The sequence below is a fragment of the Podarcis bocagei genome (assembly GCF_964188305.1).
Source record: "Podarcis bocagei genome assembly, chromosome: 5".
NCBI classification, from domain to species: domain Eukaryota; kingdom Metazoa; phylum Chordata; class Lepidosauria; order Squamata; family Lacertidae; genus Podarcis; species Podarcis bocagei.
In genome coordinates, this window is record NC_138129.1 from 65318241 (window position 1) to 65335772 (window position 17532).

At 39.2% G+C, this 17532-nt stretch overlaps 1 protein-coding gene across 1 annotated transcript; it reads right to left on the reverse strand.

The window, feature by feature from the left end:
- Window positions 1-1399: 1399 nt before the first annotated feature.
- LOC308587616 (uncharacterized protein C1orf141 homolog) lies at window positions 1400-15862 on the reverse strand. Its single transcript, XM_081195285.1, has 8 exons — window positions 15753-15862; window positions 13466-13635; window positions 11196-11299; window positions 10141-10250; window positions 8776-8875; window positions 7992-8097; window positions 4116-4302; window positions 1400-2529 (listed from the first exon to the last, which is right to left on the reverse strand). Exons 1-8 carry the CDS (start codon window positions 15831-15833, stop codon window positions 1468-1470), a joined length of 1920 nt encoding a protein of 639 aa, XP_081051411.1. The 5' UTR covers window positions 15834-15862; the 3' UTR covers window positions 1400-1467.
- Between the last annotated feature and the right edge of the window lie 1670 nt (window positions 15863-17532).

Consider the following 17532-nt stretch of genomic DNA (forward strand, 5'->3'; position numbering starts at 1 on the left):
ACTATAAGGTACATGGAAGACTAGCTTAGCAGCAGTTAATATAAAAGTTCAAAAAGTTGTTTCATTTTACATATAAGGAGCCACAGGCGTTTCCTTAAGTACATAGGTGGTTCATATTATGTGGTTAGCATTAAATGCCGAATTGAAGAGGTATAGCTATTACTTTACCAATTTCCATGACTACATAGTGGTAATTATTCCCATATGCACTCACTAGAATTACTTTAGCTTTATCTTTTTGGAGCTCAGGGACTGCTCCAGATTGGTGGGGGTTGCAACATGTCATTGATGCAATGATAAAACATTAATGTTGGATTTGTACTGAACCATTCACACGTTCCACTTTGCGAGTTGTTCTGCTATACTTCGCCCAAAATAACATGTTAGTGCTATCTGGAAGGACACTCTCATGCTGAATAGTGCAACAAAAAGAACTTCAACAGTAGAACAGACTCCCTTGGGCCCAGCTCAGTTGCTTAGACTGTGGTGCTGATAAGGCCAAGGTTGTGGGTTCAATTCCCATACAGGCCACTTGCATATTCCAGCATTGCAGGGGGTTGGACTAGATGAACCCTTCATGGTCCTTTCCAGCTCTACAACTCTGTGAAAAACAGGACAAACACGCACACACACACACACACACACCAGAACATTTGGGTTATAAAAAATTATATCATTCCTTCAGGAAGCTACAGGACAGGCACTGATTTCTGCATTCCTCCCTGGGGCCAACTCATCCAACCGCAGGCCAGAGGCAAAAATGGGGCAGGTAGAGCAGTGGGTGCAACAATGCAGGCTTATTCGATCCACTTAGAAGTTTGCAGTCTCTCTATGTACACATACAAACACACACCTTTATCCTGGCAAGTCCAGAACATCACCCAAGGACACATTCCAGCCATGAAAAAACATCAAGGGTGTGTCATTTGGGAGGTGCATGACCTGGGCATGGTCCCAACACTGAGATAATAGAGGGCTGGAGGTCTGCATTTGGCCTTTGGGCTGAGGTTTCCCACCCCTCATTTAGAGCTTTAAAGGCCAGGACCTTGAACTGAGTTTGGATGCCACCTAGTAGCCAGCAACACCCTTTCAATATTGGCGTAATATGGAGAGCATGCACCTAGGAATTCACCAGGCAGCTTTGGTTAACCCATTTAACAGCCTTCACTGTCCCCTCTTGGAGTGGAAATGAGTACTGGAATGCCAATGCAACATCACATTTTGTGAGACTCTGGCGAAACATCAGATGGCACACGGCATTTGCTGCTTCAGTGCATCTGATATTCTACTGCCAAGCTACTATATCATTCATAATAATAATAAGAATAAAAACCTACGTATTGACAAAGATACCTCCCTCACTGGTTGCAATCCCTTTGGACTACATTGTGGCAACAGATTTGGGGGAAGTGATTATTGTACACATTTATTATGCACTTCACACAACAGTCATTTCAGAGGTTGAAGCTACTTTTCATTACCCACAGGTAACAGGTTCTGCATGCTCGGATCCCTATGAGATTCGGAGACATCGAATTCTGCTGTTGGTATGCTTATAACTGGAGCGTGTGCAGACCCAGCGCTTTGCTCTTCTGAACATGCGGTCAATTCTGATTTCTGGGGCTCAAGGCTACTATTTACTTCTTCCTGAAAGCTCCTTAGTGATAGTGATGATGTTGGCCCAATTAACCTCTCACTGTCTTCTTGGGTTGGGGACTGGGCTGAGACTTCCATGTTGCTTGCCCTGCTTTCATCCAGAAAAGGTTTCTGGTATGAATTATCCTGGTGCTTCACTTCAGACTTGCTGCTTTCCACTGATAAGATTTTAGCACAACTATGAGATGAGCATGAACTGCGAGCTGAAGGGACAGAATTGTGGTGGTTAGCGAGTTTATTTCCAGATCTTGGAACTGGAATTGGCTTTGAGATGGGGATGTAGTCCACAAAAAGCACTCTATCCTTCTTACGAGGTTCTTCGGGGGAAGCTAACTCCTTCTCAAAAAAATCTGGAAGTTGGGATTTTATTCCTGAAATCAGGCTTCTAGATGAAATAGTACGGTATATGGCCAGCGTTGGATTCTCTCCACATACCATAAGGCCTTCTTTCTGACGCTGAGGCATGTTTGTTGAAATACTCCTTTCAGGGACCGTATGTCTGCTGAAAGTTTTTGTGACACTTCCACTCATCTTCTGAACAATCTCTTTCTGAGAACTTGTGAAGATATCATCACATGGTGTTTTCTTCACAGATAAAATCTGAACAGCGATGCGTTTTGGTTTCCCAGACAGGGCTGGCTTTTTCTTCCTCTTTGTAGTTTCATTGGGGGGAGAATTTTGTTTACTTCTGGTGATTGCAGTGGATTCATTATAGTTATTTCGTAGGACCGGGTTTAGCTGCATGCATATTTCACCACTCCTATTCACACCATAAAATGCTCCATCCCCATACAGAGAAAGACATGTATTCAATGCATGCTTCTTTACATACCCTTCATTGTGGCAATAGACGGGAAATGATTCACTTGACTTCTAGAGAAAGGAGGAGAGAAATGTTAAAACCTTTCACACCAACAAAACTTTCACACCACTTGACAAGCTTTATTAGCTTGGTGAGAATGTCTAGCTTGTAGGCACGCACACTGCTAGGGCATGTGTGTCTGTTCTCATCAGCAGAGGCATTGTCTGACCCTGGGAGTGCTTATTAGACCTGTGCCCACTAAATCCAGTTCAGCCACCTCAAGTCATAGCTCTGAGGTCTCTCCAGCCACCAACAGCACAGGTAGGAAGCAGCTAGAACTCCTGTTCCAGTATTGTTGTCTGCCAGGGAAGAGCTTTCTTCAGAAAGGCTTTGCTCTACTGTCTCAATCCCCCCCTCCCCATTCCTCCAGTCTGCCATCCCAGATCTGAACCCAAAGGCACTAAGTGACTCATGACATGAACATATCCAGGTAGGGATAGGAAGGACCCCTGTCTGGAACTCTGGGGAGCTGCTGCCAGTCAGTGTAAACAATACTGGATTAGATGGACCAGTGATCGAACATACTGAGCCATACTAAAGCAGTTTCCTATGTGCATGACCCATTCTTCAAAGAGCTCAGACTAGCATTTCAGCTTCACAACGACCCCATGAGATGGGCAAGGCTGTAAGATAATGACTTGTCCAAAAATACACACAGCTTTATAGCTAAGTAGCAATTTGACTGAAACGAGATTTCCCATATACAAGCTAAGCATTCTCAGGCACTGTATGACGCTGGCCCCATTTCTGTATTAGAAGTATTAGTAAAATCCAATCTCTATGCTTTGAAAACAGATGAAGTCATTTGTGGGGGGGGGATAGTACTTTGTAAACAAAGTCTTCTGATTGCAATGAGGGTTTAATTCAGCAGTAAATCATGCAGAAATGTATTTCCCCGTATTTTGTGACACATTTCACTCAGGTCCCATAAAAGATTACATCTGTGGGCTTAGGTGTCAGTTAAGCCAGTTGCTAAAGGTCATGTGAATATGGTCAAGATAACATATAACATGGCAAGAATGTAAAAAAAACCTGTATATTACCATCAGCATTAGTTGAACAGAATGCTGATTAGCTGCTGTCCAATGGGAAATGGGACTTTCTGTGTGGTGTTTGTCCTACTCAGAATAGGCCTATTGAGGTTAGAAACATGACTTAGTTCATTAATTTCAACTGTCCATGCTTAGCAGTAGTTGGTTGAATACACTTCCCCATTAAAAAAAAAGAGTTTTAAAATATACAACAAAAAATGTCTTCCTTTGGTCCTTCAAATAAGAATAACAGGGATAGTTGCACTGTGAAGTCTTTTGGTTTATGATGTATTTTAGCAGCATCTTGCCTAAGACAGCTACTGATTTAACTGATATATTAAGCCACGGGGATTTCCATTTTTGTCAACCAGTTCTTCATAAAGAATTCTCTTACATTCTGTAATTAGCAATGAGAATTCTTTCAAACCATGTAACCTGTTTTTCCAGTGGGTATCTTAACACTGAGATAATAGGAAATTCTTAAGGTAACTACTTTCTTAACCTATAGAATTTTTTAAAAACCCATTAAACAGGTGGTAGTGGTAGTGGTGGGGAGATGATATTACCGGTAAGCTGTCACATTTTGGCCTTGAACTGCCAGCTCTGATCACTTTGGCATTTGGTTTTTCTATTTCATCCTCAATGCACAGAGGTACAGAAATCTTCTTCTTTTTCAGTACTGCATCCTCAAAGTGGATAAAAGTCTTAATATTTTTTTCCTCATTGGTGAAATCGTATTTCCAAAGAGCGTCTCTGCATTTTAAAAAACAGTGATAGCAATAAGTGGTCACCAAACAATTAAATAAGCAATATTACTGGATATTGCTAGTTCCAACCCTGATATTACATTCTTCAAAAGTAATGTGTTATCAGCCCAGTCCTGTGGAACACTGCCAGTTGAGATTCAGTGAGTGCCTTCTGTGCCCAATTTTAAAAATCTGCTAAAAACTTTTCTATTCTGTCAGGCCTATGCAGGCAATTAAGAATACATTCCCACAATGGTTTACTGATGTTTGTTTTTCTTTCCTTTTATCTTTTAGCTTGTTCTTTAAAAAATCTTTTTATGATTTTATTGTTTGGTTTTATGTTTTTATATTGTTGTAAACCACTGTGATATATTTTTTATGATACAGTGGTATATAAATGTCTGTATGTATGAATGTATGTGTTTACATAATGCCTTTTGCAAGAGCACCAGATCAATTATTCACCTGGTATGCTTCAAAGCCAGTAGTAATACTACTATTAACAACAACATGCTTTTTCAACGTGTCAAGCACCTTGCACATGTTAATCTCAGTCATTCTTACAACAACCCTAGGTCACTGTCATTGCCCTCCTATTGCATAGCAGTTCAGCCACTATGGCTGAGCTGTAATTTAACTAGGGAATCTCCTACATCTACAGCTCTCCCACATTTCATTAAATATATTCTCATTTTTCCATAGGTTCTGGTGCATCCAAGAAACAATGAACATAAAGCAGTTGCCTTGTTTTCTTGTTTGCATCAGAAAAATTGTCGTGAACGCAACTCAGGGTCTGAGGGAGAAAGCACACAGACCAAAGCAATAGTACCGGTTTTCAGAAATACTATATTAATTCCATCTATTCAAGTGCTCTCGATTTTATAGCACATTCACACATCCTCTGCAGGGATATAGCTGCCAAAGACAGCTGCTCTGTCTAATCAGATGGCCAGTTCAACTTTACTGGGTGAGTCTGGAGAAGAAGAAAGCTGCTCCCTACATACCTGCTATCCACGCTATGAATAATTGTAAAAGTTTTTGGCATGTTCCCAATTTTACTTGCCTTTTTATTTTAACTACAAAACCCCAAACCTGACCTTGCAGTCCTTCAGTATAGTCCAGGGGTCAGCAACCGCGGCTCCGGAGCCGCATGTGGCTCTTTTACACCTTTGCCGCGGCTCCAGGGCGGATACTAGGGAGGGGAGGAGGCGCATTGTGCGCCCTGACACTCCCCACTGTGGCGGGCGCTGTACTGGCTGTGACGTGGCATGGGGGCGTTGCATGCGTTAGTCACGCACCGTCCCGACGTCACCTTCCCGCCCGCTGTCAGATCGGAGGGCAGCGGCGCGCATGCTTTAAATGTCGCAATGGTTTTGTGGCTCCCAGTTTTTTTCCCCTTCGGAAACGGGTCCAAGTGGCTCTTTTTGTCTTAAAGGTTGCAGACCCCTGGTATAGTCCAACAGACATCAAAAGCCACATAAAATAATATAGTAAAGGTATTCTTGATCCTGATGTCAAACAGATCCAAAAAAATGTGTCCTGTAAGCCTCATAAAAGGGAGGGGCAAGTATATTGGAGTTTCATATGCCCCATGGATTCCACATTCTTGGGCAAACAGGAGCATTTTTCATACTCAAGCTGTGGCACTTTGATAGGCTCTGAACAATTTCATATGTTAATAGGAAATAAAAGTGAGATTGCCAAAGTGCTCTTTTGTAAGTATATCTGTTATATTTTGTCATAAGTTTTATTTATTTTCTGACAGAGTATTATTTTCTTGGAATCAAAAGGGAGGAAAAAGACTTCTTAGCTTTCGACATATAATTGAAGGAAATTTATTCTGTAGGGGGACTGAGATTTCCATGGACCGTGGACTATAAAACAAAGACATGTAAAGACTCACAAATATTATTAGAGTCCGAGAAGGCATAAAAAGAACAAAGTATTGATAGAAAAGTGTTCTATATTTGTTACATATTAGAACCGTAAGGTACAGGATAAAATACAATCATATGATGTACAGTGGTACCTCAGGTTACATACACTTCAGGTTACATATGCTTCAGGTTTCAGACTCCGCTAACCCAGAAATATTACCTCGGGTTAAGAACTTTGCTTCAGGATGAGAACAGAAATCGCGCAGCAGCAGCGGGAGGCCCCATTAGCTAAAGTGGTGCTTCAGGTTAAGAACAGTTTCAGGTTAAGAATGGACCTCTGGAACAAATTAAGTACTTAACCCGAGGTACCACTGTAATGGTTGTTGTGTTAAATGAATAGTTGGAAAATATTATCTAAATATATTTTGAAATAATGATACTGTATCAAAATAGTATCTACTGATTTTTATTTAATTGTTTTTATAGGAATTTATTGACTTTGCATTTTATGTGTCCCACTAGTAATAAACAAAACCACTAGCTCTACACACACACACAAAAACACACACACACACACACACACACACATATCCCTTATTTCTTATGGCAGGACATCAGGAGAGGGATAGGGAGGAGAGCAACATAAAACTCCTACAAATGAAGGTCCTCTCCCCGCTATTTTATATAACCTTCTATTCTATTTCTGAAATTTTGAGGATAGTGCCCACACTAATTTTAGCCAAAATTGCACCACCCAAGCACAAAAGGGGGAGGTATGGGCAGAATCTGGAGAATCCCAAGGAAGGCACAAGTAAAAAAATATATCAGTATCAATAAATCACTGCTCACCCACCCACCTGCACTGGCCTCCTGTCTCCCTGCCTCTGTCTCCCTCCTCTTTGCCTTCCAATGCTTTTGCAATGGTCCAGTGGTCCACAGTGCCATCTGTCTGTGGCCAAGCACACTACAGCATTATGACACCCTTGCATTTTTATTATATAATAAATTATATGAGCTTTCATTTATAAAAAGTAAGCCTCTAGCCCTACTAGAAGGAACATTATAAAGCAAAATATGCAAGCATCTTTCTAAGCAATTTCTGTGAGCTAGTCTGGTTGCTCCTGCCTTTCAGTGTTTTTAGCCAATGAGTGAAATCAGAAATATGATTGATGAGAGATATTTGGACGCAAGTCCATAAGAATCCTTGTGGTTTCTTCCTATTGGGACAGAACACTGGATATTGGGAGCAGCTTTATTCTTTTACTGGGCAATTATTATTATTATTATTTATTGAATTTATATACCGTCCTATAGCCGGAGGTCTCAGGGCGGTTCACTGAATAAAATCAAAATATAATCAAAATAAAAGTAACAACCCCTCAAAAAAGCCACATTGTAAAAGGGCATAGGAAAATACTGACTCCTTACTATATTTACAAAAATAAAAAAAATAAAAAATAAAGTATGCCACTCTGCATTCTAGTCTCCTTCTCTCCAGTGGCTACAGGCCTAAGACAACTCCTCTTAGGAATCAATCCCCTGTGTAGTTGAACACAAGTAGGACTTGTGCATTGGTAAAACATGCAGTAGTCAGGCTAGATTAAGATTGGCTGAAGCCTTGAAGCTGTACTAATTTGCAGGGGTGGAGTATCCCCCAAAATGGACCTTTATATGTGCATTTATATATACATCACTTTGGTTAAGGGAACCAAAATTTGATGCCTGATACAAGCACCACATCCTCCTTTGTAGCCATTTTATGCCTCCAACATCTTCTCAACAGCCATGTGCACTATTATTCCTGATTATGAATAGTTACCTTTTGTTCAGGTTATCTTGTAAATAATGGACATTTGTACAGGATTTGACTTTACCCTTTCTCTTCAGTTCCTGATCAACTCCATGTTTGGCTTCATCATAAACACCTGAAATGACAATGAAATTTATTACATCTCACAAATACAATGGCATAGACAAGATAAAAGTGGCTTTTCACAGAAAACACTCATAGTAGCTTATATTAAATAATAACTTGAAGTTAGATAAAATAAAGAATATGAGGGTACAGGGTAGCACCATTGTGGTTCCGTTGTTGGTCTGAGAGCTGATTCAGATACTAAAGCTCAGCGTGGAGCCTCTGTGATTTATAAGCTGCTTATAAGCTAGCCACAAAGAGAACCTCCATACCTGTCCTAAACTATGGTTTTTTAATTAAATTATAAGCATCTGGTTTATTTTCATCATAATTACGTATAAATCAAAATATAACTAGGTCAATACATTCTAACAAATATTTTATTTTGTACTCAAAAGGTTAGGAAATTTGTTTTAAGAAGTGCACGAGATGTATCGAATAATATATGCAGAAACAAATCTTTGTCTACTCTCCCAGTTTAGGCAAATGCTGCTGGTTCAAAAACCATCGCTAGCTTTCCCAGCCTTTGGGGGCAAAACTCAACAATTGGACTATGACTTTTTCAGTGATGGTCTGTTTCTCACTGAGATGGTTCTTCCAAATTACTGAGGCATTTGTGAGGCCAAAGTGCTATGTAATGGCTACTATGGTTTTTGTTAGTCATTTTTATTATTTATTTTTCTCCAACCTTTTCCCACAGCAGCAGTTGTCCTTCCATCCTCACGACTGGTTCCTCTAAATACACTCCTGTGATAATCATCCATGCCACTCAAAGATTTCCTTTCATCCTGGTTGTTGGGAAACATTTTTTTGTGCATATGTCAAAGCAGTTATACGGACTTACAGCAATTATCCTATGCAAGCAATATCACTTTGGGCTACAATTAAATGACATAGAGCCATATGAAGACAACATGTCTTTGATATAATTGACTCAAATTGCAAATGTTATTTTAATACTTTGAGTTAGGTTTTATCATGTCACATGCAAGATTGTCCCATATCAATTTACACAAGAACTAGTCACATTTCTTCTGTATTCAAAATGCCTCTGTAGTCAACATAAGGCTATATTTTGAGTGGTGTCTCGGAACTAAAGTGTAGTGGATAGAGTGTTAAACTAGGAATTGGGAGACCAAGATTCGAATTCCGACTCAGCCATGAAGGTTACTTGGTTACTTGGGCCAGTCATTGCCTCTCAGCATAACTTCCCTCACAGGGATGTTGAGAGGATAAAATGTGAAGGAAGGGGAACCACGTATTGAACGCATTAATATATTTTAAAACATGCAGGTTTTTAGATCCTCTTTGATCCTAAAACAGAGGATCCTATAAACAGGATTGTATTGCTAAGGATGATTTCATAGGAAAAATAGTGTGTGGCTCTAAATATAATTTGTAATTACAAAAAATACTACTTATGCAAGTATTATACTTATGCAAGTATTATAATTATACTTATATTTGTTAAATAAATATTCAAGAAAGCCTTTGCTATTTCTTTCACTATTCTGATTTCCCCCCTTGAGGCTTATTTGTCCCATTTATATAATCTGCCATTCTAAATTGCATCCCACATAAGAGGGACAGTGTTGTTTAGTTTAACATTTAATGATTTTTATCTAAAATAATCTTTTAAAAAAATTGTTGGGATTAGCAGGCAACCAGAATTATCGACACTATCCTCCCCAAGGAGAACATTCCTTTTTTCTGCAGACTATTATGGGAACATTTGGCAGTAACACAGAACTGGTGTATTACGCAACACTGTGCATCATTGTTAAAACAACCTAGGCTGCTTAACACTGTCAAAGCCATGCAAATTTCCTCCATCAGTGGTACAGGGTTGCCATACAATCTAATTGGCTTCCTCTTTAATACATCATGCAAACATATGTTTTGACCAAAAATAACAATGTCTAACTAACCACCACCACCAATTAATTTTTCAGCAAATAAGAACCAGTTGACCCATATACCAGACAAGTGTGCTAGATCGTTCAATAAATTATTTTATAGAAACAGCAAGAAAACACTTGGCAGCATGGCTCACCTCTGACATTCTCCCAGGTCTTTTCTGCACTTCTGTGGCGGAATGAGCAGATTTAAGCCTTTGTTTTAGTTTCAGGAGCGTGAAACCTCCATCTAGAGCCTCCATGTTCACTGAAAAAACATAAAAATGTGAATAAATCACATTTTTGATGTTGTCTCTAATGTTATTGGTCACCCACCGAACTCAAACCCAGCTCTGGCTCTTCTGTTGCTAGACACAGATCTAGATTCTCTCCCCTCATACGAAAAAAGGAACTCACTGCCATGCTGTTTACTGCTGCCTGTTTAGAGATTGGCTCCCATTGTTAGGCCTCCAAAGGACAATTTCTGACAGGATGGCTAGAAAATGTTTGGGATTTTTGCCTCTTTCTGGGCACCTAATGCAACATGGAAGGGTTATTAGAGGTCAAACTGGACATGATCATTTCAATAATGTGTGATCACCATGTAAATAGAAGTGATGTTAATGTAAGACCTCCACTACTCATGCTTCCTTATGGAGAGGTTATGTCACAGATAGTTAAACCCTTGACAATGTGTTCAATGTTTCAGTTACTTTAGTGTCCCCACTCAACTTTTATTTTTATATGCAGTTGATATACGGTATGCATGTAACACTATACAGGTTTTGTTGGAACTAACCAATGCTATTTTACTGCAAATTAATATATATATATTCTATTAAAAAATCAAATTACACAGCACTGAAGTCCACTGGGATAGTTCAGAGTTTGTCTTCAATGGGCAGAATTTGATGACTGCAGTGCAAGCATCAAGTACACATCTCTGCTTGCTTTAAAATACATCTGGAATGGTCAAATGGATCATCAGATTTAAGGTAATCCCATATCCTATATTATACTGCTTACTAATATTGACCACATTCTCCTAGTGTGGATCCTTCTGGAGTCAAAATGGTGCCATCAACACAGAAGAGGAAGGTACCATCAGGCTTGGGGGAACCCTAGTTGCAGAAGTATTTCTAAAAATGGGGAGGGGAGGGGGGTGGAATGTTCCAAACCAATTCCCTGCTTTAAATAAAAACAGCAAACATACCTCTCTGATTAGTTGGTTTATGTTTCAGGTAGCTTGGAGCACTAAATAGCCTCACAACAGGTTTTCCTGAGTGGTCCTTCCTTTGTGTTGACTGAGATTGGGGCCTAACAGTAATACAATAACAACAGCTGTAAACTACGGGAAACATTATATGGCTGGATACGGTTAAATCACTTGTGAAAGACAGCAGAAAAGAATGTCAGCATTTTGTCAACTTTAAAGAGATTATTTTAATTGACATATTGGTTTTCACGGGATTACTTTTATTTACACACTAGTTTATTTCTTAAATGTTATAGTCCGTTCTTTCAACATAAAGTTCTTTTTTAAAAATTTAAATTATTTTAAAATAAATTTCAGGACAGATTTCAACAAAATCATAAAGCAATGAACAAAACAACCCAAGTGTAACAAAAAAACGTTGTGGGTGGGGGCAGCCATGCAATCCTTGAAGTTGGAGACGTGAGGTCATTGGACAGGGTCACCCTGGGTTCACTAAAATTCACTAAATTTATGTCCCATTCTTCCTCCAACAAACTCAAAGCACCAAACCTGGTTCTCCCCCTTTTATTTTTCCCCAGCTCCCTGTGAGGTAGTTTAGGCCCAAAGCTTAGGCACACATCTTCTTGCTTTTGGAAATGCATGCAAGCATGCATATTACATACATACACAATGAATATGTTCCTGCAAGATAAGGGTTAGTGTATCCCTCAGCAGAAAGGTGGAAGGCATTTCTTCCACAGAAATGTTTGTTTGTTCTGTACAAACTCAACAGACCCGCCACGCTAGTAAGCTTTCATTGTGCTTGCAGCATATGGGGGAGCTGGACTGAGTCCTCCACTTGTTAGCTAACTTATTGTTGTTGGCCAAGGTCCTTGCATTGGAAGACAAAAATGAGCGAAGGATTGGACACAACATGACAAGTCTCCCTCTGCACCAAAACACTGATAAATAAATTCATCCTATTTATTGTAAAAAAAATTGATCGTTAAAGAAACCCCAACCAAACCCTCCGAACGGTTTATAAAAAGACTGAAGCAATAAAATTATTAGTAAAAACAGCAATTTAAAGCATTCAAATAATAATTAAAATAAGTGATAAGCTAAACAAAAAATTAAAATACCGTACATGTAAAATATTCTACATATCTGAGTAGGCTTGTCTATACAAAAATGTTTTTAAAAGGCACCAAAAAGAGTACAGTGGAGGCATCTGCCTGATGTTAATAGGCAGGGAATTCTAAAGTGTAGGTGCTACCACACAAAATGACTGGTTTCTTACAAATGCAGAGCAAGTATTATGTAGCACCTGTAGCAGTCCCAGTTCCACAGACTGAAGCGGCCCAGTGTAAATATATGGGATAAGGTGAAACCACTGGTAAACTGGTCCCAAGTTGTTAAGGGGTTTATATACTAATCGTATTGTCTTGAACTTGATCTGGTATCAGATTGGCAACTAGTGCAGGTCTCTGAGCACAGGTGTCACATGCTGACAGCGTCTTACTCCCGTAGTAATCATCACTCAAATCAATCATTTTATTTGTATGCCTCCTTTCCAAACTTATAACCATGCTCAAGGTGCCTTGCAACTTTCTAGGAATTAAAGAACTACAAACGTAACAAAAGTAGTCATAAAGAAAACATCAAAAAGTACACAACCAAATGTGGAACCATTTCCACATATAAAAATGTGATACAAAATAAAGATGCGAATAATTAACAGCAACAACTCCCACCCCCAACAAACAATACCCCAGCCCAAGATTCTGTTCCGCAACCTCAGCTTTTGTAGCTGGAGTCAGTCAGTGTCCTGCCATCCCAGGCCAGGTGGGAAAAGGCCTGCAAGGCAGGGAGCATCTCTTCCAAGACTCACATCCAAATAGATTTGATTTTTATCCATTCTTTTATTAGACACAAATTTAAACATAAAACCTATCCTGTACCTGCTGCAAATTGTATACATACATTTATTCATAATGATTATGTCCACAAAGTATTCTAAATTGAGCAAGGAATATGAATACATACCTCTTTCTAAATAAGGACCATTTTTTTTAACGATGAGAAACTACACTAAATCATAAAGAACCACCTTATTTGTTCACCTTACTTACTAGTGTATCAGACCAGTCCTCAGGGTTCAGGGAGCAATACAAAGCATTCTGTGGAGTCAAGTGGGGAAACTATAGTATGAAGATAGTTCAAGAAGATGGACTTAACTACCAAAAATAAACACCGGTATGAACTTAAGGTGTGGATGGGTGTCTCACCTTTGTGACTGCTGAACTGTGCTCTGATCATCTTGAATAACATGCTGAGTGGACGGAGTTACAGAAATACTTGATTTTACAGATCGAGACAATTCATAATTCAGATTCAAGTCAAATGTCAGGGGAGTTCTCACACACGGGTTTACCTGTACTCTCCCTAGCTTTCGGCACTGTTAATAAAAAAGATACAGCATTCACTGGTATAGTGTTTCATGCTTTTCACTAAGGGCAGAAAGTTCCAGGGCAGCTTTATGGAATGGTTTGTTTGAGAGCAATGGCATTTTAAGATCTGTTTGTTTACTTTTATACAGGGTGAGCGGGTAGTTAGCAGGTAGGCCCTTCTTCAAGGACTCCCACCAAATGAGGTGTGTGGTGGGGGGGTATAAGTGAAATTGAAACCCTGGTTGTGGAATGTACTGCCAGATTGGTTTGCCGGGGCCTTAATGTTCCATTGCCACAATTTTATTATTTTCCTTTAGCGCTTAAATGTTATTCTTTGCTCTTTGTATTTTATCTGAATTTGGAGTTTGTTTGAATGCTGCTTCAAATTTTATTACTTTATATTAATGTTATTTTTAACCTGTTTGTTTTTTATTATGTAAACTTGGGCACAACTCCTACTGCAGCAGAATATAGATATGTACAAGTGTAAGCCCTCCTTGCATGATGTTATGATGTGGGTCTTCTGGAAAATGTTGAATTGGAAAACCAGGGAAATTTGCCTTGGAAAATTTTCAGTCTGCACTGGAAATTTTTCTGATGCCCTCGAGAGTGGCTTAATTTAGGTTGTTTACTTTACTTGTATGTAGCAAACAAAGCTAAAAACTTTGGAGGGGCTAAGGTTGCCTAATATTTTATTTGCAATTGTTATCCATCTGTTGTTTCCAGTAAACCTAGGAATCAGAATTTTTTCAATGGAAAAAGAAAACGCTGGGAAATATTCTGCTCCACATCACTATACTCCATACCCTCTTTTTGTGACAGGAACACTGTATGTGCATAAAGGCATACAGATGTACAAATATACATGGTGTTCTAAGTGACCACATACAAGAGTTGCCCTTACGACTTTTCCCATGTAGAACCTGCAGACTAGGGACATGGTCTTGGAAACCTAATGAATAATCCATTCACTAGGGTATCCCTATCAATCAAAATTGAAAACTACATTATACGAAAAGCTAAAAGACTTGGGGTTTTCGCCACAAGCACTGATAACCGCAGGTTACGAGAAAGCCAGAGCAACAATTCGCCAACGAGTCTAGGATGTAGAATTTCAGTGTCATGTGAGTGAGATGAATAAACACCCAGAAATCAAAGACAATGGGAGAGGTTTTACCCCAGCAATATATCTGTCAAAATTACAAATATCTAAATATAGACGTTCGTTCACCCTTGCTAGATTCAATGTGCTGTCATCTGCCTTATTGCAGGGCAGTTATGTGGGTAAACTGTTTGCAGAGCGAGTCTGCCCCTGTGGCCTGATAGAGGTAGAAGCTGTCTCTCATGTCTTGCTATGATGTCGTTTTTTATGAGGATATACGCTCGGTCTTTATCACCCCTGTTATACAGAAAATTCCAAGTGGGTCTGAATCTCAATGCTTAAAATCCCTGATAAGAGGATAAAACCCTACTGGATCCCTGGATTCACTAGGGTTTGGTTGCAACTGACAGTTATACCACAAGAAACATCTTTCAAATATACACTTTTTGAAGATTGCATGTCTTCCAACCACTAGGTAATCCTAACCAATTTGGCTTCAATTTATTTATTTTTAATCTACAACACCATCTAAAATTAATATCCAGCTTTGCTAATATAAATACTGTCATGTTTTTCATTGCTTCTGCTCTTTGCCTAACAAAGGCACTGTGTTTTGCTTTGAGGTTATAGGCAGGTCTGCATAACTGCTAGCTTTGGTGTTTCCAAAAGTAGGGGTCAAACATTTGCCACAGAATCTTGCATGTAGCCTGTGACCTGCAGCATCTAGCTGAGAGTTATTTAGTCAAGTTTGCAATATCCATTTTGGGACTTTATCTAAATGCATACCGACATGAAGCCATTTTTGTTGTTGTTGTTCTATTTGTTTTGTTTTCATTTTAATTCTCTCTGCCTGTTCCCTACTACAGTACATAACATCTAGTCTGGAGTTCAAGAGAACTCGAAAGCTTGTTCCCTATTCTACAACGGTTTGGTTGACCCTAAGAAAGGGTATTGCCCAACTATGAATTTTGATATATTTCAAAACGGAGTCATAACTGTTCCCATGGCTTATATTATACGTACCTCAATTAGCTCATATTTACTAAGTCTTTTCTTCTCATATTGCTTCATAACATCGAGTTTTACCAGTACTCTCTGGACCATGTTTATTCTTCATTCCCTAGGGCAAAGTTCTTTTTTCTAAAGAAAGAAAGAAAGAAAGAAAGAAAGAAAGAAAGAAAGAAAGAAAGAAAGAAAGGGAAAAAGTAGCAAGAATGAATCTGCTGCTATTGCTTGGCAGAGATTGGGAGTGGTGCGCAACCTTTGTAACAACGTAAAAATGTCATTCAGAGATGGGGAAAATAGGGACCAGAACAGGAAGCGTTTAAGCTTTTAAATAAATAAATATCTGCTTATGTTACATGTTTTCCTTTTTGCTCCCAGTTGCATAGAAACTGTTTGATCTGCAGGATTGCTCTGAAAGTTCTTCCTTGTTCTATTCATGAATGGTTTGCTTAGAGGTAAGTCTGTGTTCACCGGGGGAATTACTCCTAAGTGCTCAAAAGACTTCAGCCTTAAAACTGCTATTGCAGCTCTGCTCTGACTGGTCAAAGGAGCAGCAACACAACAAGAAATGGGAAACAGCCAGATTGACCAATGTTTTGGCTTTAAAAAAATCTACACACTGTCTGCTATGAAAGTCACAGAGAAAATGGTGGCCTTCATTATGCAATGTAGGATACAAGGGGTTTTATCTCTCCTGAAAAAGTAGTTACTGTAGTTGTTTTGTTAAATGTATATTCAAATACCGGAAACTTAAGCTGCTTTTTCCCAGTTTTACTGAAAGCTTCCACTGCCCCCCCCCCTTTTTAAATAAGATTCTCTTACAGAATAACAGAAAGCTTCTATTTTTTATTCATATTCCTCTCGGAGTTCAGGATTTCATTGTATTTAGCAAAAAGAAAAGAAAAGCTGAATCAGTATGTTTTACACATCTTTCAGTTAAAGTACATTGGTACCTTGGGCTACAGATGCTTCAGGTTACAGACTCCGCTAACCCAGAAATAGTACCTCAGGTTAAGAACTTTGCTTCAGGATGAGAACAGAAATCATGCGGCAGCGGGAGGCCCCATTAGCTAAAGTGGTACCTCAGGTTAAGAACAGTTTCAGGTTAAGAACGGACCTCCAGAACGAATTAAGTTCTTAACCCGAGGTACCACTGTAACCTATTTTGAAATAACACACAATTTTTTCCTGATAAGAGCAAAATGTTTTCAACTGATATTACTAAATAAAATGCTTAGATTTTAATATATTGTGGTACAGACTGAGAGATGAGTTTGAAACATCACTCAACGATCCCATAAACTCAGTGACTCTTGACTGTAAAAGAGCAATGATTAGCAGGAGTATAGAGACCAGCCTGATAAGATCTTCCCCCAATCCTATACTAACTGCCTCCATATACTGTAACTAAAGAGATTGTCAAATACAGGTGAATAAACTAAATTATCTGGATATCCTTCTTTTTGTTTCTTTTTGTTCCCCCCTTTTCAGCTGCAGGTAATGTCACTGTGTGTGTGTGTGTGTGTGTGTGTGTGTGTCTGTCTGTCTGTCTGTCTGTCTGTCTGTGTGAAAGAGAACAAAAGACTTGGGCTGTCTTGAAACTGGACATGAAAAAGGTAGAGACTTGGCTTGCCATCTACTGTGAATCAAGTCGTACAGCATTTGGGAGACCCCTAGAAATCCAATGGGGGAAGCAAGATATATTGGAATATATTATTGTTGTGAGACTTCCTTCTCATGCTAGATGTAAACTGTAAGGTAAAGGTAAAGGGACCCCTGACCATTAGGTCCAGTCATG

Coding starts and splice junctions, on each gene's coding strand:
- LOC308587616 (XM_081195285.1), bottom strand. CDS start 15,833: ATGGTCCAGAGAGTACTGGTAAAACTCGATGTTATGAAGCAATATGAG. Junction 13,636..15,752: donor GTAAATATGAGCTAATTGAG/GTACGTATAATA, acceptor TTTTATTAACAG/TGCCGAAAGCTAGGGAGAGT. Junction 8,098..8,775: donor AACTGCTGCTGTGGGAAAAG/GTTGGAGAAAAA, acceptor TTGTCATTTCAG/GTGTTTATGATGAAGCCAAA.